This window comes from Elephas maximus, chromosome 3, assembly GCF_024166365.1.
Source record: "Elephas maximus indicus isolate mEleMax1 chromosome 3, mEleMax1 primary haplotype, whole genome shotgun sequence".
Taxonomy (NCBI): Eukaryota; Metazoa; Chordata; class Mammalia; order Proboscidea; family Elephantidae; genus Elephas; species Elephas maximus.
In genome coordinates, this window is record NC_064821.1 from 182,321,915 (window position 1) to 182,344,830 (window position 22,916).

At 40.2% G+C, this 22,916-nt stretch overlaps 1 protein-coding gene across 3 annotated transcripts in view; it reads right to left on the reverse strand.

Annotated features, from left to right (window-relative positions):
* Positions 1-22,916, reverse strand: part of CDC14A (cell division cycle 14A) — a 187,008-nt gene that overhangs the window by 158,677 nt on the left and 5,415 nt on the right. For all 3 annotated transcript variants that reach the window (XM_049880249.1, XM_049880250.1, XM_049880248.1), the window contains exon 3: positions 4,978-5,053. In XM_049880249.1, coding sequence (XP_049736206.1) covers positions 4,978-5,053 — 76 coding nt within the window. The remainder of the gene's footprint in view (positions 1-4,977; positions 5,054-22,916) is intronic.

The window sequence follows — 22,916 nt, forward strand, 5'->3', positions numbered from 1 at the left end:
GATTAATCACTTCTGCTCTAGCTTATCAATCATTGATGACATTTTACATTAATATACAGTTTTACAAACTTTCCTCAATTCAGTACATCTTTTAACTGCTTCCCCTATTAAAATAACTATTAGCCAGAAATAGCAAAATAAAACCTACTAATGCCTAACTCTTAATACTTAAACAATTTTTTAAAAGTATAGTTTAAATTAAACAGCAGGCTTTTTTGTTGGTAGTAGTAGTTTTTGATTTTGGTTTTTTAACCTAAGCAGAAGTTTGACAGACAATTTTTCATTCTCATCAACATAATAACTATGGCCATTGTGAATGGAATGCATACTGACACACACACACACACACAAAAACAATAAAACACAACCTCAAATCATCACCTTGAAAAAATATCTTCTGGCATAAAAAGAATAACGAATTTGGGTTTGCAATGACTGCACTGCAAAATATTACCTATGTACATGAGGCACAGAATAAGGGGGAAAAAATCTTGACAATTTTACTGGAGAGAATAAAAATCTCCAACCTAGAAAGTAAAACATGCCTAAAAGAGTTAGGAAAACAAGCAAGAGAAGAATTCTAAGAAGGAGTTATTCATTAAAATAGTGCCAAATTCCATGATTCCCAGTACTGTGTGGTTGTCCTCTATTTTGTGATTGATGTAATTTTCCTATGTGTTGTAAATCCTAATCTCCGCCTGCGGTTAATGAGGCAAGATTAGATCATGTTAAAGAGGATTAGGGTGGGATGTAACACCCTTACTCAGGTCACATCCCTGATCCAATGTAAAGGGAGTTTCCTTGGGGTATGGCCTGCATCACCTTTTATCTTACAAGAGATAAAAGGAAAGGGAAGCTAGCAGAGAGTTGGGGAACCTCATACCATCAAGAAACAAGAGCCAGGAGAACAGCGTGTCCTTTGGACCCAGGGTCCCTGCACTGAGAAGCTCCTCAATCAGGAAAAGATTGATAAAAAGGACCTCCCTCCAGAGCCAAAAGAGAGAGAAAGCCTTCCCCTGGAGCTGATGCCCTGAAGTTGGACTAGTAGCCTCCTAGACTATGAGAAAATAAATTTCTCTTTGTTAAAGCCAAAAAAAAAAAAAAAAGTGCCAAATTATTCAAAGAAGCAGAGGAGTCTGAGGACCAAGCAAACACCATAAGATTCAGAGTTCAGATGTCATGAGAACAGTTTCAGTAGAGCAGGGAAGGCAAAAGCTAGATAGCAAAGGACTAAGAAATCAGCGTATAGCAAGGATATAAACACTCTGAGGGCAGGCTATTCTTCTGAAACCTCTAAAGACAAAGGGATAAAAGGTGAACTGCATGTCCAGGGGATCATGATAAAGTCAACAGAAGATTGTGTGTGCTTGGTGACTCAGTGCTGGGCACTGGAGACACAAAGAGATAAGACATGCCCCCAACCTCTGGGAATTCATAATCTAGTGAGAGAGACAGGTGCAAATAGTAATTTAATTAACTGATAATTAAGATCTGCACCAAGAATTATGAGAAGACAAGGGAGGTTCTTCCACCCAGTCCAGAAGGACAGGAGATGCTTCTCAGAGGTGGTGGTGCCTCAGCAAGGCCTTAAAGGAGGAGGAGTTATCAACCTGGAGGGAAAGGGCAATCCAGTCAGAGCGGGAATCACAAGCAAATGCCTGGAGCAGTTGGTGCAGTTCAGTGCAAAGTGCAAAGGAGGGAGGGGCAGGGATGCTGCAGTCTTCCAAGTAAATTAGTGCATGAAATCATCTACTGAGAAGATTCAAGAGTGGGAGCTGGCAAAGCAAATACGGCAAAAGGCATGGAAGCAAGGCACCCAAAGGCCTTTTCAAACTGAGTGACCATGGGCTGCAGGCAAAAGACATCAGCAAGGAGCCAACGGTCTGGGTGAACAAGGAGACTGGAGATCTAGAAATTGCATTAGGATGACAGAGAAGGAATATGGGAGATGTATAAAGGTGTACTCGAAGTGGGAAAAATCTGTAAATTCATTTCCTGGAGGCTGGCGGAGTCTCAATAACAGCCTCTGGAGTGGAAAAGGAGCCCTGGTGGTGCAGTGGCTAAAGCATTCAGCTGCTAACTGAAAGGTTGGCAGTTCTAACTTACCAGCTGCCCCACGGGAGAAAGATGTGGCGGTACTGGAAACCCTACAGGGCAATTCTCCTCTATCCTATAGAGTCGCTATGAGTCGGAATCGACTCGACAGCAATGGGTTTGGTTTGGAGTGAAAAAAGGCAGAGGAGCCTCAAGGCCACTGTGACAACATGGTGAACGTGGCCTCAAGACAACATGGTGAAGTCAATCTGGGCATTGCAGAGAGTGAGCAAAGGAAGATTATAAACCATAGGCTGTGGTTACCACCAAAGATAGAAAGGAGAAACATGAATAATACATGCAAGAGCTTGACTTTATTGTATGTCTTTGGGCAAGTCACATAACTTTTCTTTCTGCACCTATAAAACAGGGAAGGCCAAATGGTCACTTAGATCCTAAAACTATACTGGATGGCTTTCCCAAATGGAAATGACAACTATGAAGCTAAGAAGAGGGTACCCATAAACTTCCTTGAAGAATTGTCTTTATTGTATTTCCTATGAGAATTCACAAATGTCAACATTACTTTGTTTTGTATAGGACCTTGAAGTTTACAAGCTTTTACATATATTTTCTAATATAATCCTAATCACTACCCTATGAGATCACTGTATTCCCTGTTTTATAGATAAAGAAATAATATCCCACAAGGCAGAAGCAATTGCAACTTTGGATTGGTAAAATCAATATTTTTCTCCCAACATAAAAATTCTACTTGGCATGCTTCATTGAGATAATCCATGAGTCACCTCATGGGTTTTGAAAATTCATTCCTTAAGCAGGTAACAGAGGGCCCATTATGTGCTGGGACATATTATTAAACTCTACCAAAGCTAAAAATGTCATTCCAGACTCCCCAATAGACTATCTGATCACTGAAATAAACCGAGGGAACTGTCTGAACTTCATTGAACTTTCATAACGTTGAAAGAAAGCTTTGTAAATGAAAATACATCAAAACAAGACTTCGCATATACTTACCCATATTGTTCAATACAGCATATGCTAGAACAAATAGTCTTTATTCAATCCATCTACTCTCGTGCAATTGTTATAAGTAGAACTCTGAATCTGACCAAGAATTTTATTTTCCCAGTAATGATTCTTTTCTCTTTGGTCACCTTGGATAGTACCCAGGTCCCAGATTATTAATTATAATACTCAGTTCACAGCAACTGCTTACTAATTGACCTACTCAAAAAAGGAAGGACATCTTCAGTCCTCTAAAGGAAAACATGGGCTTCAATTATTTATGAATTATTCTTCCTCTGTTAATTCATCCATTAAAAGTCCATTTTTTATAAAGAGGATATTATTTGCTTCCTTGGTGAATACGAAACTCTCAACTTCATATTCTAAGCTACAAGAAGGTAGTTTATTTTCTGGAAAACACAGCTCTGGTTTAGTTAAAAGAATTTACATGTACCTTTCCAAGTCAGACAATACTTTACAAATTAATTCCTAGAAAAGCTGACCATAACAGAACTTATATTATATGAATATTGACTAAAAAGACCTCCCTTTGGTATCATTTCATAACCATTTAGCATTTTGAGACAAATCAGCAAAAATTTGTAAATTCAAAAATACACTACATCTTCTACAGAAAATTTTCCATCACAGACTATCTTTAAGTTCAATAAAAACCAATAAAATCAAATTTGTACTGAGCAGCTGATATGTACAAGGCTTACATGTACACATACCTATGGAACATCAGTAATAATTTATCCAGCAGAAAGAATAAACTGTCTGAGCATAATATAGGATACAAACTATATAAGCATTACAACTTAGCAGTTATCCTTAACAGCACGCTCCATGGCATTTTGCCTTCCAAACTGAAATAATATATTTAAGATACTCATTTAGAAAACTGAAAGGAAAATATAGATTACATATTGCTAAGTGCTGAAATAAGTTTACCAAAACTAGTAGTATTTTTTTTTTTCATAGCTATCATTATTCTTCATGTATGCTAAGAGTTTAAGGGGAAAAAAAAAAGTCACACGATTAAACCCACACGTTCAGTACAGAAAATAAAACCAGCCCCCATGAAAAATCAAAACTACAGATGAATCATGACCCTAAATTCTGTCATAGCAGGTAAAGTCCATGCTTTGTCACTGCTGGTTCATCAATCTCACTCAGCTGTGAACTCTACAGGGATGACATTCAAAGAACACACAAAAATGTCAATCTTGATCAAGACAGAAAAATGTTATGCTCCAGAGTTCCTGCCATCCAATACCGAACGAACCCCTTTATCATCTAGTGGGAGTCCCTGGGTGGTGTTAATGGTTAAGCGCTCAACTCCTAACCGAAGAGTTGGCGGTTCAAACCCACCCAGAGGCACCTGGGCAGAAATGCCTGGCAATCTGCTTCCAAAAGGGCACAGCCTTAAAAACCCTATGGAGCACAGTTCTACTCTGCACACACAGGGTCCCCATGAGTCAGAACTGGCTCCACAGCAACAGGTTTGGGTTTTTTTTTTCTGGTTTTCATCACCTGGTTACAGTGTCTAGAAGCAGACCTGAAGGTTACAGAAAAATTATCCTAAGAGGGAATCTGATACAGACTCATTAATGACAACTGAAAAGGATTTGTGTTTTCTTTCTTAGATCACTATTCCAATGACTTCATTCAGCTCATATGTCAATTCATCCTGAAAAATGAAAGAGGTTACCATTTCCTTTAATCAGGAGGTATAATCAGGCATAATCGGGAGGATCAATTTCAACTTCTAAGTGAACTGCTCACATAAATTTACAAAGACCAAGCAAGATAACCTGACTAAATGGTGTGTGCACACAAATTCCATTTGTCAGACTTCACGGATCAAAAGTTTTAATATCAAAACATAAACACCACTACAATACTCACTTTTAGTTTCTTGTTTAGTTTACAGCAGTATCTATACACCATTGCCAAGTTCAGAGGTCCAAAATCTGCATAGAAACTGAGATTTAAAAAAAAAAAGTAATATTTAGTAGAAACATAATTTTCAGTAATATCAACATCTAATTTTTAATTTAATTAAATTTACAATCAAATTTCAATCAGCTTCACCAATGAGGGTCATTATATATGACTACTCTGACTCATGGTGATTCAAATAACTAATGGTTTCACCCTACTCACCCCCTTCAGTTACTACCATCAGGAGCTAGGTGGACAGTGTTGAGTTCTACCTCCTTTTTTCTCCCTGCCTGGATATTAAGCAAGGATGGAAAAGCAAGCAGCTGAAGAACCAACATGGGCATAACATTTGCATGGTCTACACTTTGTGCTTTTCTCTCTTTATCACCTGCTTAGTCACAAAATTCATGTACTCTGGGTTCCAATTCCAACTACTCCACTCAAACATTGCTCTCAATTCTTTCAAATCAGGTATCTTAAAACCAGTGGTTTTTGTTTTTGTTTTTTTCAGTTCTCATTCTCCTTGAACCTTCTGCAAAGACACACTGGCTCCTCTCCCTCTTCCCATCCCCTTATACAAGTATCTCCAAGATACAGTCATCATTCCACAAATCTCTCTCTCATCCATTATCATGAATTTAACTGATAATCCTATAGAAGAGAGATGTCACCTACACTTGTGATCCTAGCATCAGTCTTCTCCATCTTCAGCATCTATGTTTCCTTCAATCAGCTGGAACTCAGAATGTCTAAAACTCAACCCATCTTTCCTTCTAATCAACCCTCCAGACTAAAAAAATTTTGCTTCTCCCAGTCACTCAGGCATGAAACTACTCTCTCTCTTAATCAATAAACATGTTAAAGTCTCCAATATTAAATAAGTTACCACTCTTTCTATTCTTTCCTTTTCAGTTCCTACCTAAGCAAAAGAAGTCCAGATCCTCTTCATCTCATACCTGGTTGTTTAAATTCTCTCTCCCCTTCCCAGTCATCTTGTATACCACTACAGCGATTAATCTTCCTAAAATCTCATTTCTCACATGTTCCACCACCAACAGATCTGCTGCAGTGTAACGATATATTTATCAGTCATTACTTGCCCCTAGCTTCTAGGCTGACCTCATCTCCTCAAACAACCCTATATGGAACTTTCAGTACAAACATGTCTATTCCGTATTTGCAAATATTCTAGGCGTACTCTTAATCCAAGTCTTTGCTCTCCTTGCCCACACTTGGAGATACTCTCTTTCTGCCACACTCTAGCTTCCTCAAAATCCGCTTCAAATCCAGTTGAAACCCTACCATCCCCATAAAGTCGTTCCAACTCCCCTTAGTGAACACTAACTACTCTTCTCTCAAAGTTCCCAAAACTTACCATCTGAGCTACCCTTTCGGCCCACTACACATACTACCATGTATTTAAATTATCTTTTAAGTATAGATCCTACACACCCAACTACAGAATAAGTCCTTCAGCCAGAGTCTGTATCATATGCTTTGTATGCTTAGAAGAACGCCTTACTCATGGCATAAAACTTCAACGAGTGGACTTTCATTATGAACAGCGTGCTCAGTAATGTTCTAAATTCAACTTTAGCCTGGAACACAAATTTGCTAAATATTGAGTCTCAAAAATTGATCCCCGAAAGACCCTGATTTTGAGGGAATCATCTGATCTAATTTCTTTTCTGCCACTCAAATTACATTATTTATCATAAACCTGTCATTACACTACATCAAAACTGCTACTAGCCACTTGTTTTAGATAAGTAAAGAACACAAAACTTGGATATTTTACTATGTTCGGCAAGTTGGTAATATTTTGGAATTTATATTCCAGACAGCACCAACCTTTGCTGTCTCTGTAAAAAGGCTTCATGAGAGGACAAACAATTACCAAAAAAGGAAACTTGTAATAAATTGAAATAAAAGGTCTTTTCCCAGGGTAGTGCTCTGCACTATAGATATAAACAAAATATCCATGAATCAAAAATGGACTATGCCTATAACCTAGTTAGTGACCAGTCTAAAAGCAGAATTGGCGGCCAACAAGAACCCACTCAAAAGAAGCAAAATGAAACCAGTACACAAATAAGTATCTGCCAGCATTGATTAGGGCAGCCCTTTTTCTATCACAGAGAAATTCTTGTTCTGGTTTACTGGAAACAATGCTCTTGACTAACACACTTTGTTTTTTTCTTTTTGAATATAAATATTGACACAGAACTTTAAGGTGAATCTGGAATTTTTAGGTACGGTTAATTCGGCTTTTAAAACTCATTTTGAGATAGGTTCAGGAAAGCACAAAGAATTCCGACCATCTAACTTCAGTTTCATACTAACCATTCTAGGTCAACTTCAGCTTCAAACTCAAAGCTGTATAGTTTCTAACTACCATGTCAGTTTAGCCACACATATAAGCAATGTGGTTAACAAGTGCATCTATTTCACCAGACAACTGCAAAATAAGCTGCTATGTTCTCATAACACAGGAAAAGAGGTCCTCTTTAAAGGGCTTAAGTTGCCTAGGGTCAGCCTTCCACCAAAAGGCTGAACTCAGACATAAATTCAGAGCTTCACCCCAACTTAGTTATCCAACAAGCCTGTAAGTAAGTCATAGATTCCAATGCAGCAGCCAAGCTCTTACCAACACTGGTCATATTAAAACATAGTGTCCCCAACTAAATTTGCCAATAAACTGTACTTATAAATGAACCTGAAGCAGCTAGTAACGTTCAGACACATTCAAGCACTCCTAAGGGAAATAAAGATATTTTTTAGAGATTTCTATAGTTGCAAAGCAATTTGCAGACTTTACTCAGCTTTTTAACCTGAGATCTCCAAAAGACTATTTTGCTCACAATAGTCTCTGGCTGGCAGAGTTTTCCATAACAGAATGTAAATTCACACATTCGGTAACGGTTTTTATACTCCGTGAACGGCCACTGTGTGTAAGATATTCCACCACTATCAGGGCTAGGAAACAAAAGCAAAGAAATTACAGACCCTGTCCTTAAATTGATCTGCACTATCCAACACAGTAGCCACTAATTTATACTCAAATTCAAATTAACTAGAGTTAAATAAATGATAATTTCAATTCTTCCATCATATTAGTCACATTTCAAGTGTTCAAAAGCTGCATGTGGGCTAGTGGCTACCAAACAGGGTAATACAAAATACAGAACATTTTCCTTATCACAGAACATGTTCTTCACTGCATGACACTGATCAAGATGAAAAAAATAAGATACGAACAAAATTAACTATAAAATACAAGTGAAACTGCTGAGCACCATGAGTGAGCTATAGATAAAATGTTTGGAGACAATGTCCTTCCCCTTTGGGACCCACATACTACCCAACAGTGAAATTAACCAGTAAAACCAGTTTCTGAGTCAACTCTAACTCATGGTGACCTCATGGGTATCAGAGTAAAAATGTGCTCCACAGGGTATTCAATGGCTGACTTTTCAAAAGTAGATCACCAGGCCTTTCTTCCAAGGCACCTTGGGGTGGACTCAAATCTCGAACAGTTTGGTTAACGGCCAATCACATTAACCACACACCACCCAGGGACTCCAACAGTCCATTAAACCAAAAAACAAAACTCGTTACTGTCCGGTCAATTTCAACTCATAAGGACCCTATAAAACAGAGTAGAATTACCCCATAGGGTTTCCAAAGAGTGGCTGGTGGATTTGAATTGCCAATCTTTGAGTTAGCAGCCAAGCTCCTAATCACTACGCCTCCAGGGCTCCAAGAGTGAGATTAGGCCCTGGTGTTATTCACTTTTGTTCTACCTGAAAGAACTGAAGGAAAACCTTAAGCTTTCATTTGTAATACCAAAGGATTCTCCTAGGAAAATACTGAACGACGCAGGAAGCATCAAAAGAAGATGGAAAGAATACAACATACCAGAAAGAACTGCTTGACATTCAACCATTTCAGGAAGCAGTATATGATCAAGAACCAGAGGTATTGGAAGACATCCAGGCTGCACTGAAGTTATTGGCAAAAAAAAAGGCTCTAAGAATTGAAAGAATACCAACTGAGATGTTTCAGTAAATGGATGTAACACTGGAAGAGCTCACTAGTCTATGCCAAGAAATGTGGAAGATAGCTACCTGGCCAACTGAGCGGAAGAGATCCATATCTGTGCCCATTCCAAACAAAAGTGATCTAACAGAATAGGGAAATTATCAAATAATATCATTAATATCACACACAAGTAAAATTATGCTGAAGATAATTCAAAAATGGTTGCACAGTACATCAAAAGGAAACGGCCAAAAATTCAAGCCGGTTTCAGAAGAGGATGTGGCAAAGGGATATCATTGCTGATGTCAGATGGATCTTGACTGAAAGCAGAGAATAACAAAGATGTTTACCTGTGTTTAACTAACTATGCAAAGGCATTTGACTCCGTGAATCATACCAAATTGCGGACAGCACTGCAAAGAATATGAATTCAAGAACACTTCTTTGTGCTCATGCTGAACCTGTACATAGGCCAAGAGACAGTCATTTAAACAGAACAAGCGGATACTGCGTGGTCTAAAATCTGGAAAGGTATGTGCCAGGGTTGTATCCCGTCACCACATGCCTTAGTTATCTAGTGCTGCTATAACAGAAATACCACAAGTGGATGGCTTTAACAAAGAGAAATTTATTTCTTCCCAGCAAAGTAGGTTAAAAGTCCAAATTCATGGTGTCGGCTCCAGGGGAAAGCTTTCTCTCTCTGTCAGCTCTCTCATCAATCTTCCACCGGACTGGGAGCTTCTCTGTGCAGGAACCCCGGGTCCAAAGGATGTGCTCTGCTCCTGGCACTGCTTTCTTCGTGGTATGAGGTCCCCCTGCCTCTCTGCTGGCTTCTTTCTTTTATATCTCAAGAGATGCCTCAAGACACAATCCAATCTTATAGGTTGAGTCCTGCCTCACTAACACAACTGCTGCCCATCCTCCCTCATTAACATCGTAGAGGCAGGATTTCCAACACAGGGGAAAATCACACAATACCTGGAATCACGGTCCAACCCAATTGATACACATATTTCTGGGGGGCATAATTCAATCCATAACACTACACTTATTCAATCTGTACACTGAACAAATAATTCAAGAAACTGGACTATATGAAGAAGAATGCAGCATCAGGACTGGAGAAAGACTTATTAACAACCCGCGATATGCAGATGACACAATTGTGCTTGCTGAAAGTGAAGAGGACTTGAAGCACTTACTGATGAAGATCAAAGACTACAGCCTTCAGTATGGATTACACCTCAACATGAAGAAAACAAAAAGCCTTACAACTGAATCAATAAGCAACATCATGATAAACGGAGAAAAGATTGAAGTTGTCAAGAATTTCATTTTACTTGGATCCACAATCAACACCCATGAAAGAAGCAGTCAAAAAATCAAACAACGTATTGCATTAGGCAAATCTGCTGCAAAAGACTTCTTTAAAGTATTAAAAAGCAAAGATGTCACTTTGAGGAATAAGGTGCGCCTGACTCAAGCCATGGTGTTTTCAGTAGCCTCATATGAATGCAAAAGCTGGACAATGAAGAAGGAAGACTGAAGAAGAATTGATGCCTTTGAATTATGGTGTTGGGGAAGAATACTGAATATACCATTGGCCGCCAGAAGAACACACCAATCTGTCTCGGAAGAAGTACAGTCAGAATGCTCCTTAGAAGCAAGGATGGCAAAGCTTCGTCTCACATAGTTTGGACATGTTATCAGGAGGAACCTGTCCCTGGAGAAGGACATCACACTTGGTAAAGTGGAGGGTCAGGGAAAAAGAGGAAACCCTCAATGAGATGGAATGACACAGTGGCTGCAACAATGGACTCAAACATAGCAGCAGTTGTGAGGATGGCGCGGGACCAGACAGTGTTTTGTCCTGTTGTATATAGGGTCGCTATGAGTTTCAGAACCAACTCGACAGCACCTAACAAACAACATAATTTAAGTGACTCTGTTCTCAGAGGAATCATTGCTTGAAACGTTGCTCTATCTTCATCTACATATTAAAAGCTTCTTGTGAAAATTTTCAACTTCTCAGCAAAAACATAACCTGACATTTCAAGTATTAGCCATTTAACAGAATTTACGATCACATACTCTGAGCAAGGCAAGGCATTATAGGTTGGCATATTAATCAAAGAATGCTTACAATACAAAAAAATGTAATTGCTTTATAAATAGGGTAAAAAATCTACAAGATCATCATAAGCCCTTTAACTTTTCTCCAGCACTGCTGGTACTTTTTGTGTATCCATTCATTCATTCACTCAAATATTTACTAAAAGTCTGCTCACCACCATTCTCTACCCACAAGAAGCTTACTAACTAATGAGATAAGTAAGCATATCATTACAGTTTGATAAATGCTAAGATAGTTGCACCCCTCCCCAAGCACAGTGAGATTATATATATGCACATATACATGAATTTTTGGTACAATTCATCACCACATCCCTGTGGGCTACACACACCCCTAGGATTTTCCCTATTACTAAAACAGTATCAGCTCCCTTAGAGGCAGATGATAAAGTTCCTGTACGTGGCTGAAACTCAATGATCAAATTTCAAAAGGATCCAAATTGTTCAATGAACACTAATAAACGAAGATCAGGGCACAATGACAAGGTCCAAGTTTTTGCTGAAACACTGATGGCATAACCAACCCCAATCACATTTATGTCGACCTCCAGGGACGGGAAGCTGCACATCTAACAAACTTCCCAGCTCCAGACCACACACGGGGCAGCCTGGCGTAGAATTAAAGAACACTGAGAGGCAAGGGCTTCTAGTTCCCACGTGGTCACCTACCTAATCTCCCCATCTGTGTGTAAATTTTCTCTAGTAAGATTGGGAAATTTGGGGTCAATAATTAGAATGAAACTCATACATTACTGAGTGAAAAAGTCACCTTGGGCTAGTATCTTAGCCTCTCAGGGACTCCTCATCCTCATCTGTCAAATTAAGCCACTGAATTAGATGGTTTCTAACCTTCTTTCTGCACCACCCATCTGCCAGTTTATCATTCTGTGGCGGTTGGTGTGTTGCTATGATGCTGGAAGCTATGTCACCAGTGTTTTAAATACCAGCAGGATCACCCAGGGTGGACAGATTTCAGAAGAGCTTCCAGACTAAGACAGACTTGGAAGAACGGCCTGGCAACCTACTTAGGAAAATTAACCAATGAAAACCTTATGGATCGCAACAGAATACTGTCTGATAAAGTGCTGGAAGGTGGCACAGGGCCAGGTAACATTCACTGTTACACATAAGGTTGTCATGAGTTGAAGTTAACTCAATGGCAACTAACAACAACAAACTTCTTTCTAGTTCTCCTTTTTCTTAGTCTATGGCTCTAGTTCCATACTGGATAAATTTATTCAACGGGTCAAATGTTCCTCAGGGCTGCTTGCCCTGTTTGACTTTGTCTTCCAAATCACGTTGGGTACAGGAGGCATTTCCCTCAGCATCTTCTTGGGGACCAGGAAGAACCTTAGACCTTTTCCTGAAATTCACTAAGCTGTCTACATTACTGGAGGTGAGACTAGAAAGCAGCTTGACATCACTATAATTTACATAACTGCATAAAGCTTGACATTTGAGATCACAAAGAAAGAAAGCCTCCAATACCAATGCTCACTTCTGTCCTTTGATGCATTTTCTAGGTTTTTAGGAAAGTTCAGGTACACAACATTGGGAGTGTAAGGAACACTTATCCATCTACCAAAAAAAACACCCAAACCCACTGCAGTCAAGTCGATTCCAACTCATAGTGACCCTACAGAACAGAGCAGAACTGCCCCATCGAGTTTCCAAGGAGCACCTGGTAGATCGAACTGCCAACCTTTTGGTTAGCAGCCATAGCACTGAATCACTATACCACCAGGGTTAACCCGGGGCAAGCAGCAAGTTTCCCTCAGGCTTCAGCTGCTGTATCTGTAAAGCCAAATCTCAGATCAGGTGATATCAAGGAACCTTCCAGCATCAGGCTCCGTAATTCTGTGACTTCCGTCCTTGTAGTTGATGAGGAACCATGTCAATTAATGAAAACCCTCTTCTAAACTCAGATTAATGAAAACAAAAGGAGGCTTCTTCAGGAATGCCCTGGGAAGATTAAAATCCACTCCCACAGAAAAATTCTTGAGCAATGTGAACGAACGGCAAGTGTTGAAGGCAAGGGGGCAGTGCAAAAAGTACACACATGGCTTTGGTAGGAAACAATGGTGACTGTCCCCTGTACATAGAAGACTAACCCACATATTTCATAAAGCAGCTGAGGCCCTGAAAAGGAAAACAATCACCCTGAAACCTATAGCCATGATCACATTACCTCTCTAAGCTCTGAGAATTAAAACGAAAACCCTCAAAGTTGTCTGCAAGGCCCTGAGTGGGGCCAGCGCTGCCTCTCTCTTCAGCCTCGCTTTGTACCACTGCCCGCATTTGATCACTAGTCATCTCAGGGCCATGGGAGCCTGGGTGGCACATGTGGCTTGTGATTAGCTACTCATCTAAAGGTTCAAACCCACCCAGCAGCTCCACAGAATAAAAGGGCTGAAGAACTGCTTCCATAAAGATTACAGCCAAGAAAACCCTATGGAGCAGTTAGTTCTACTCTAACACAGGGGTCAGTATGAGTCCAGCCCACTTGGCAGCTCACAACAACTATCTCCAGCTAGGGAATTTCTTTCAGGTCCTGCCTCAGACCTTTCGCACAGGACTCCCTTCTTCTGCAGAGTTAAGAGCTATTTTATTCTTTAGATCCCAACCCAAATCACACTTCCTCAGGGAATTGTTCCCTGAGCCCCCAGGCCAGGCCAGGTTTCTTTGTTATCTGCTTTCGAATAGCTATATGTCTTTCCTCCAGAGCTCTTACAAATAAATCTGTATCTGAATATTTTATTAATATTCCTCCCAGTCTCCACTGGATTATAAACTCCGTGAGAACACGGAGTGGGTTAAAACGTGCTCACTACTGGATCCCTAGGACCTGGCGCAGATAAGACGGAGTAAATAAACAGCCAATTGAGACTTGGTTGGTTCATCAGCAAAATTACTGCCTTCTTCTGTTCTGATCCTTCTAAAAGGTACACCAGTGTGGGGAGGGGTATCATTTATTAGTTTGGGGTACAAAATAAAACTAAATGGACAAAACTGACCCAAGAAAAATGAGAAAGTAAGAGGATAGAAAATGGCAATATCATCTACCCCTCTGTGCAGGGAAAGATTTGGGGCATCCCTACAATCTTTCCCCTACAGCCTGCATGTTCCAAATGCGACCTGCTGCAGAAATAACCCCCAATCTAAAAAACTCAGACCCCAGCTATAAAAACCAAACCAAACTGCTGTCATCAAGTCAATTCTGACTCACAGAGACCCTATAGAACAGAGGTGAACTGCCCCATAGGGTTTCCAAGGCTGTAATCTTTACTGAAGCAGGCTGCCACATTTTTCTCGGGCAGAGCACGTGCTGGGCTCAAACCACTCACCTCTCAGTTAGCAGCTAAGTGTTTAACCACTGCACCATCAAGGCTCCTTCACCCCAATTAGACATCACCCCAATTCCTTTCTTAGGAGCCCGTTCAACTCAGGTGGAGAGTTTTAACAAATTAAAACCAGTTCAGGCCTTTACTTTTGGGTTTTCTAGACCTGTAGGTACTCTGCTCTAGGACACTGTGGAACAAAGCTAATGCCAACTAAAGGGTCGAACAAAACAGAAAAGGCACATTTTACAAATCCAGCACTCACAGCTTCCCGGAAGAGATATTTTTAAACCTTTTTCTTTATTTGACACTTAAAAAAAATACGTTTTTTTACCACTTCATATTAATTCTGCTGCTAAGAATCGATAATTTGACCACCAAGACTAATACAAACACTATATATTAATTCCATACTCCTTTAAGAGGAAGAAAAATGTATAGAATAAGAAAACATTTATACAAGGATCACAGATTCAGAAGTCTCAGGGATCTGAGGCTACAAAACCCATGCCCTTCAGCTAGGTTTATGAGAGACTCTGGGTCTCATTCAGAGCCTAGTTAGTCTTATTTTGTACCCAAACCAAACCAAACCCACTGCTGTTGAGTCAATCCCGACTCATAACGACCCTATGGGACAGAGTAGAACTGGCCCATAGAGTTTCCAAGGAGCACCTGGGGGATTCGTACTGCTAAGCTTTTGGTTAGCAACAGTAGCTCTTAACCACTACGCCACCAGGGTTTCCATTTTGTACCCAGTGCTAATCAAATGTGATATATGGTTTCCCTGCTCATAGCATATTAGAAGCATCAGGCAGATTGTAGGGAGAAGGCAGCTATTAGTCAATGGTACATTGACAACAACATCAAAAGCCAACCTGACAACAAGCAGCACCTAGGAAGTACTCAACTCATAGTAGTAAGTCATAACAAAATCTGGTTGAATAAATTAAAATCACTAAGACATAAGATACTAGAAACAGGGTCCATCTGGTACATAAGCAGAGAGTCCTTCTTTCCTTAAAACCAAACCAAACCCGTTGCTGCGGACAGAGTAGAACTGCCCCAGGAATGGCTGGTGGATTCCAACCTTGTGGTTAGCAGCCGAGCTCTTAACCACTGCCCCACCAGGGCTCCCTTCTCTCCTTAGGAGCTACTCAAGCTATTCCTAAAACACAATGAAACTGTTCAACCAATGTATTCATAATGATAGAGTCTGAGTACCGGAGACAAAAGTAAAGCATGATCAGTAAATTTCTTTAAAAGGGCTAGAATGTAGATTCATTTTTAAAAGGTTTCCTTAAATTACTTAAATTGTAAAACTTCTGATACTTCAAGATATAATTTTCCAATTCCGAAAATTACATCTTGAAATAGAGGCTGCCTCACTAAATGCTGCATTCCCAGACAAAACTAGATAAATGCCTTACTAGAGTATATCCATCAAAGAGACCAAATTTGAAATAAACGATCTTTTCTGGTTCTCAAAAGAAAACTAAATTTTACAAGAGAACAAGTCCAAATTGGCAAATTCTTCAACTCATCAATAGGAGGTAAACATGTTTAAAACCAAAATATTAAATTGCAATTATGGAAAGTGCCGGGCTGAAACACTTTATTCCAAAACCACCGTTCACACAGTCTATTTCTTATAAAGGAATTCACTGTCCAGCACAAATAATTGTGATAATTTACCAAATATTTCTGAGTTGTCAAGGACTGGGGATATTAAATACTTTAAATAAACAGAGAAACATTTTTGATGGTTCTCATTCAACAAAAAAATTCTTTCACGGGCCTGGAACTATTCAGTTGATTTACAAAACCAACATTTGGTTGAAGGGAACTGAAACGAAAGCTTGAAAAGAACATCAAAAAGAAACAATGAATCACACACTGAAGTGTAGAACGCCCAACTCAAATCATAAAGCCAGAAAGGAAGCAGAGAGATCAGTTGTCCCACTCATCCGCACAGATTTTAAACAAGTAAATACTAAAATGTTCAAGACAGGTACTCTTTGCTGCTTAAAGATCACAAAAGGCAAGACTCCATTATGATCCCTCTTTTTCCTTCCCGTCCTCCACCCCCAAAACAAGGCAGCTCCTCTTTCTGGTTTATAAGCTTCACCTACTTCAAGGTATCACTTTTCTCCCAGTCATTCAAGCCAGAAACCCTGAATTCACCTTCAATTCTTCCCCCTCCCCTCCCCACCCTGATCTGTTGCCAGCCTCGATTCAGACTCAGCAACTCCACAGGGCAGAGGAGAACTGGCCCGTAGGGCTTCCGAGGCTGTAGTCTTTACGGCAGCGAGAGCGGAGCAGCTGATGGGTTAAACCACCAACCTTTGAGTAGCAGCCCCGTGATTAACCACTGGGCCACCAAGGCTCCTTATCCTGATCTGGTCAGTCCCTAATCTGGCCAATCCATCCTGTCTAGCCTCCCCCAGCCCCCCAGTCTGGCCCTTCCTTTCAGTTCCCACTGCTACAACCCTAATCCAAGCTTTTATTAACCAAAACTAGGTACCATCAAGTCAACTTCAATTCATGGTGACCCCATGTCAGAGTAGAACTGTGCTCTACAGGGTTTTCAGTGGCTGATTTTTAGGAACTAGATCAGTGGGTGGACTTGTGCCTCCATCTTTTTGGTTAGCAGCCCAGGTCTACTCAGGGACTCCAAGCCTTTATTACCTCCCTCCTGGATTCCTGCCACAGTCTAACTGACCTCTACCTCCCAGGCATCGGAGCCCAGGTCAGCCTCACTCCTCTGTTCATAAACATCCAGTACTAACTGCTTTCCACAATCTAGTCCCCAAGTCCAGCCTCGCCTGTGACCACTCTCTTATTCAAGTCTTATGCCTCACCTAACAGAATCTTGCTATTCCCAAACACATCTTGTGCCTTTTCTCGTGCCTCTTTTTTCTGCCTGAAATCTCTTCTCTCCCTTCTTCTCTTCTTTCTTCATTCACTCACTCTCACTCACTCATTCATTCAACTAAAATTTCTTGAGCACCAACTCTATCCCAGGCACTGGGCTAGGTTTAGGGATACAATGATGAGCAAAAACAGGTATTGCTTGCCCTCACGGAGATTATAAAATATACTCTTTGCTCATCAAACTCTTACACATGCTTCAAAAGCTGCAGTCTTCATTGCTGTGGGCAGCGATCATCCTTTCCTTTCTTAGATTCCTAATAAGTTCACTGCAGCTCCTAATATAAGTTGTCCTGCTCTGTGTTTGTTTTCTCTTCCTTCTTTTTGCACTTATGTATCCCCAAGGCATCTGCACAGCGCTCCGCACCAAATCTCACCTAAATGTTAGTTTCTTCTACAGCAGTTTTCAACCATTTACAAGTTTTTAAGTCATATTTCTCACTTCCCATAAAAATGTATAGTCTTCTCTTTTTTTTTTTTTTCTTTTTTTAAGGCACAAAGGTATAATGAGCTGTGGCTAAAGTAAAAGTCATTTATTTTTGGCTTTGGAATGTGTTTATGAACTTAGAGATGAGAACATCTGATGTCTTAAGAATCTACTTCAAACACAATAATGAAGCCACCCTGTGGTGACCTGGCTTAGAAAGAACTTGGACAGCAGACAGCTCCCCATTAGGCTTTCCTGGTCCATTCCTCCTCTGCAGCCCATTTGGGCCCCTTTCTACGTTGCCTGATTCAGGTTAGCCCTGTGAGACAAACTCTCCTTAGTACCTCTGTTAAATTTTGGGTTTTCACCGGAGTCATCTCAAGCAAACTGAAAGAACTGAATAGCAATTAATTATTATTAAAATTAAAGGCAAACTACACACTTTGAATGCCTAAAGGGTCGAAACAGCAAATATCTAAATAAACCAGTATCTAGAAAGTAAAATTTGACTCCCCTGGGTCACGGAATTAAGAACTAACTGGTACATATGTTTAGCCTATGTGCTCATATTGTATCTACATAGTAATGTTGCTTATAAAGACAGGTATACATATACACAAACACATACATAAAGTGCATGTGTTCAAAACAAAGGATGAGAAAAAGCAGCCCTGCATCCCACTCTGGAGGGTAGTATCTGGGGTCTTAAATGCTAGCAAATGGCCATCTAAGATGGATCAATTCATCTCAACCCACATGGAGCAAAGGAGAATGAAGAACACCAAAGACACAAGGTAATTATGAGCCCAAAAGACAGAAAGGGCCACATAAATCAAAGACTGCATCAGCCCGAGACCAGAAGACCTAGATGGTGCCCAGCTACAACCGATGACTGCCCTGACAGGGAACACAACAGAGAACCCCTGAGGGAGCAGGAGAGCAGTGGGATGCAGACCTCAAATTCTCATAAAAAGACCAGAGTTAATGGTCTGACTGAGACTAGAATGACCCCCGAGGTCACGGTCCCAGACCTTCTGTTAGCCCAAGACTGGAACCACTCCCAAAGCCAATTCTTCAGACAGGGATTGGACTGAACTATGGGATAGAAAATGATACTGGTGAGGAGTGAGCTTCTTGGATCAAGTAGCCACATGAGACTATGTTGGCAGCTCCTGCCTGGAGGGGAGATGAGAAGGCAGAGGGGGACAGAAGCTGGCTGAATGGACACAGGGAATACAGGGTAGAGAGGAGGAGTGTGCTGTCTCATTAGCGGGAGGGCAACTAGGAGTATATAGCAAGGCGTATATAAATTTCTGTATGAGAGACTGACTTGATTTGTAAACTTTCACTTAAAGTACAATAAAAAAAATTTAAAGAAAGAAAAAGCGGCCCTGTGCAATCCTGGGTTACTTTTGCAAGGTCAGGATGGAAGAAAGGAGAAAAAGGGAAGTGAGTGTAAGCCAACTATTTTTTTAAAAGCTAAATTATCCTCTGAGTTTTCAGAAAAATGCTTTACAGAAATCATTATATCTGAAGTTACAACAGCTCAGCAGCAAGATCATTTCACCAGAGGCCTACAAAGGCTTATAAAACTGGGCTTTTTCATAGGCTTATAAAAACAGGTTTCTTTTCTTCTCACCTGTCCTACTAATAAGTAATGATAATTAACTTGATTTTCTTTTTCTTTTTGGCAGTCCACTGAAGGGAGAAAAAGGAAAATTACACCAACAAAATGTGAAATTGTGGGGAAAAAAAAAAAACTGAATTACCACCACAAATTCCCAGATACAGCCTGGAAATAAGATCTGTTAACGTTCCATCCATGGCACATTACTGGCCAACACTACCACCAACTATGCTAGAGGTCCAAGCCTGCTACAGAAGGGCAAGGCTGTACCATACCCCTCCCCACAAGCCTCAGGCTTAGGACAGCTGGGAACCTGCTTGAAGCCTCCTGGTTAACAACGTGAGCTCTAGGCAGGCTGCCTGTGGCTTGAAACCCAGCTCTGCCACTTTCTAGCTCAGTGACACCAGGCAATTTCTGACCCTCTGTGGGCCTTGGTTTCCTCATCTGTAAAGCTTCGATAATAATAGCGCCTGACTCCCAGATTTGTTTCCGAGGATTAGCTGAGTTAATGTGTGTAAAGCACTTAGAACATCACCTGGCACAAGGACTATGTGATAGCTATTGTTTTTGTTATTGTTTTATTAGGATTTCCACAGTGAAAGCTGTCTCTTAATTCAACCAAATCTCTTGTATATATTTGTGGTAGTTATAATGAGAGCTGAGGTAACAAACAATAACCTTAAACCAAAAAAAAAAAAGCCCATTGCCATCAAGTCCATTCTGATTCATGGCAACCCTATGTGTTACAAAGTAGAATCAAGTTTCGTAGAGTTTTCTTGGCTGTAATCTTTACAGAGCAGATTGCCAGGCCTTTCCTCTGTGGCAGTGCTGGGTGGGTCTGAACCACCAAGCTTTAGGTTAGCAGCCAAGAGAAAACTGTTTGCACCATCAGGGACTTCTAATGGTTTTATGTATAAAATCATAGATAAGTGTGTACGTGCTTAGGAGTCCCTGGGTGGTGCAAACCATTCACGGGCTCAGCTACTAACCCAAAGGTTGGAGGTTCAAGTACACTAAGAGGCACCTTGGAAGAAAGGCCTGGAAATCTACTTCTAAAAAATCAGCCATTGAAAATCCTTTGGCACAAAATTCTGCTCAGATACACATGGGGTCACCATGAGTGGGAGTCGACTCGGCAGCAACTGTAACGGGGTTATGTGCTTAAGTGACGTTCACCTTTCTATTAAATTATTCCATTTGCTACATGTTAGACCTGAAATAAAAAAATTGAAAAACCAAAGGGATTTCTTCTCACTTCCACCTAATCAAAATACTCCATGCCCACAAATATTTCCAGATAAGAGGAGTTTTTCTGTACTTCACTCAACGATATCCTAGATTCACATTTTGACTCAAAGCTGTGCTACAGACTAGATCAAAGAAATCATTCTTCTATAATTTACTTCTCCAAAAACTCCTGGACTCATTACCATCAGGGGGTTTTAATAAAGTTTAAATGAAAATAGAATGTTTGAAATTATTTGTCTTCAATTTAGCTAATTAGTCCTCATTATCTGATGCACATTCTTACATGCAAAAATATTTGGGGAAATTCTTTGTGAGTCACTTTAGAAACTGCTCAAAATTTAGAACCAAGAATATCTCCACGAATAGCTCTCCCGTGCATTTTCAATACCTTTCCTTTGCAAACACAAAGAGAGAAGCAATGAAAATGAAGAAGGCTGATAAAAAAAGACTCTATACCCCACCCTTCACAGCACACTGGGTTTCTATGCCATTAACATCTAATCCAACATCCATTATAGCTATCAAGATGGGCACACAAAGGCTATACCAATTAATGTATTTGATTTTGCTAACTTTTGAGCCAAGAAAATTTGAGCTAAGTTATAAAAAATAAGCCTTTATGTGGATTACAGGGCCCGATTCCAATACTAAAGGATTAGCCTTTCTGGAGAGTTGAGAGGTATTTGTAACTTAATCAAATACAAATAAATTTTCTTTGAATGGCTCCCTTTTCATGGGGCTATTTTTGTTACATATGTGTGTTAGCCTATATTGTGATTTTAATCCTGATCTGAGACATCATAACCCAAGAAGAAATTTATGCTTTCTTATTACCCTCCTTTACTAAAACTGCTCAGGCCTTTATACTAAAAAGGTAAGTCCTGTCTAGACTCAAGCAGAAAAGTCATTTCTGATAGCCTTTCTTCCCGAGGCTATATTGTTAAATTTTCTTCACCAGCTTCTCAGAAGGTTGTCATTTCAATCATGGAGTGCTATCATCCTACAACTAAGTAAACATCTGCACAAAACACAGCTGTGTCCAAAGAACCAATAGGCTAATAATTAAAGGACCTACTTTCTGATTCAGAAATAGCTGCTTCATTTCTAAGGTCATCATTGAGCTAGACAGGCAGTCTTTCATTTACACTTTCAGCAAATAATTACACAGCTATTGGTCTACACAAGGCCCTGGGTGATAATGAACATAAATACATTCTTTTCTTTAAAGGCAACCACATTATGATAACACAGCCAAGGCTTTTCTCACCACCCAACACCTTCTACAGATAGAATCAGGTTACTACAAATCCTTCCAGGGGCTCTGCAGTCTCTCCTCATTCCATACTTCCAAGAAGCGGATCGGAAGCAATGGTTCCAATGTTTCCATCACTCTGCCCCTTTTTACTCTCTCCCTCAATGTTTTTCTACTTCTTTGGCTGCTTATTTCAACCTCCTCCCCTTGCTCTTCTCATCCTTGTCCTGCCTATGAAACACAGACTTTGACATCTTTCTCCCCAGAAATCATACCATTCTCACAGCTTCATCATCTTTTTGGGAGAAACTTCCAAATACACCACTCCTAACTTATTGATATGGCTAGGTTCAAAACTAGGTCATTATGTGAAAATCAGTGTTATGGAAAAGTGGAGAATGACCACATCAGCTCACAAAATGGAGGATGGTTTATGCCATTACAAAACTGCCAAACCACTGAGAATCACGGCCCAGCTAAGCTGACACATAAGCTTAACCATCCCGGCCAGCATTATTCTCTCCTCACACTCTGGCATTTGTTACTGCCAGACGTATGTCATTAATGTACAAAATCGCTGGGTAGTAGGTTTTTTCTTATCGTCATAAACGCAAAATGTCAGATAAGGAGATAGTCAATAAGTGAGGAGTAGGTGTACAAGAACTTCAAACTTACATGATATCCAACACTGATATGGATATCCTTTGTTGTCGTTAGGTGCCGTTGAGTCAATTCTGACTCATAGCGACTCAATGTGACAGAGCAGAACTGCCCCATACGGTTTTCTAGGCCATAATCTTTATAGGAGCAGACCGATGGGTCTTTCTCTCAAGGAGTTTCTGGGTGGGTTCAAACTGGGAACCTTTCGGTTAGCAGCAACTTGGCCAAAATAGAATGCTTGATCTTCCC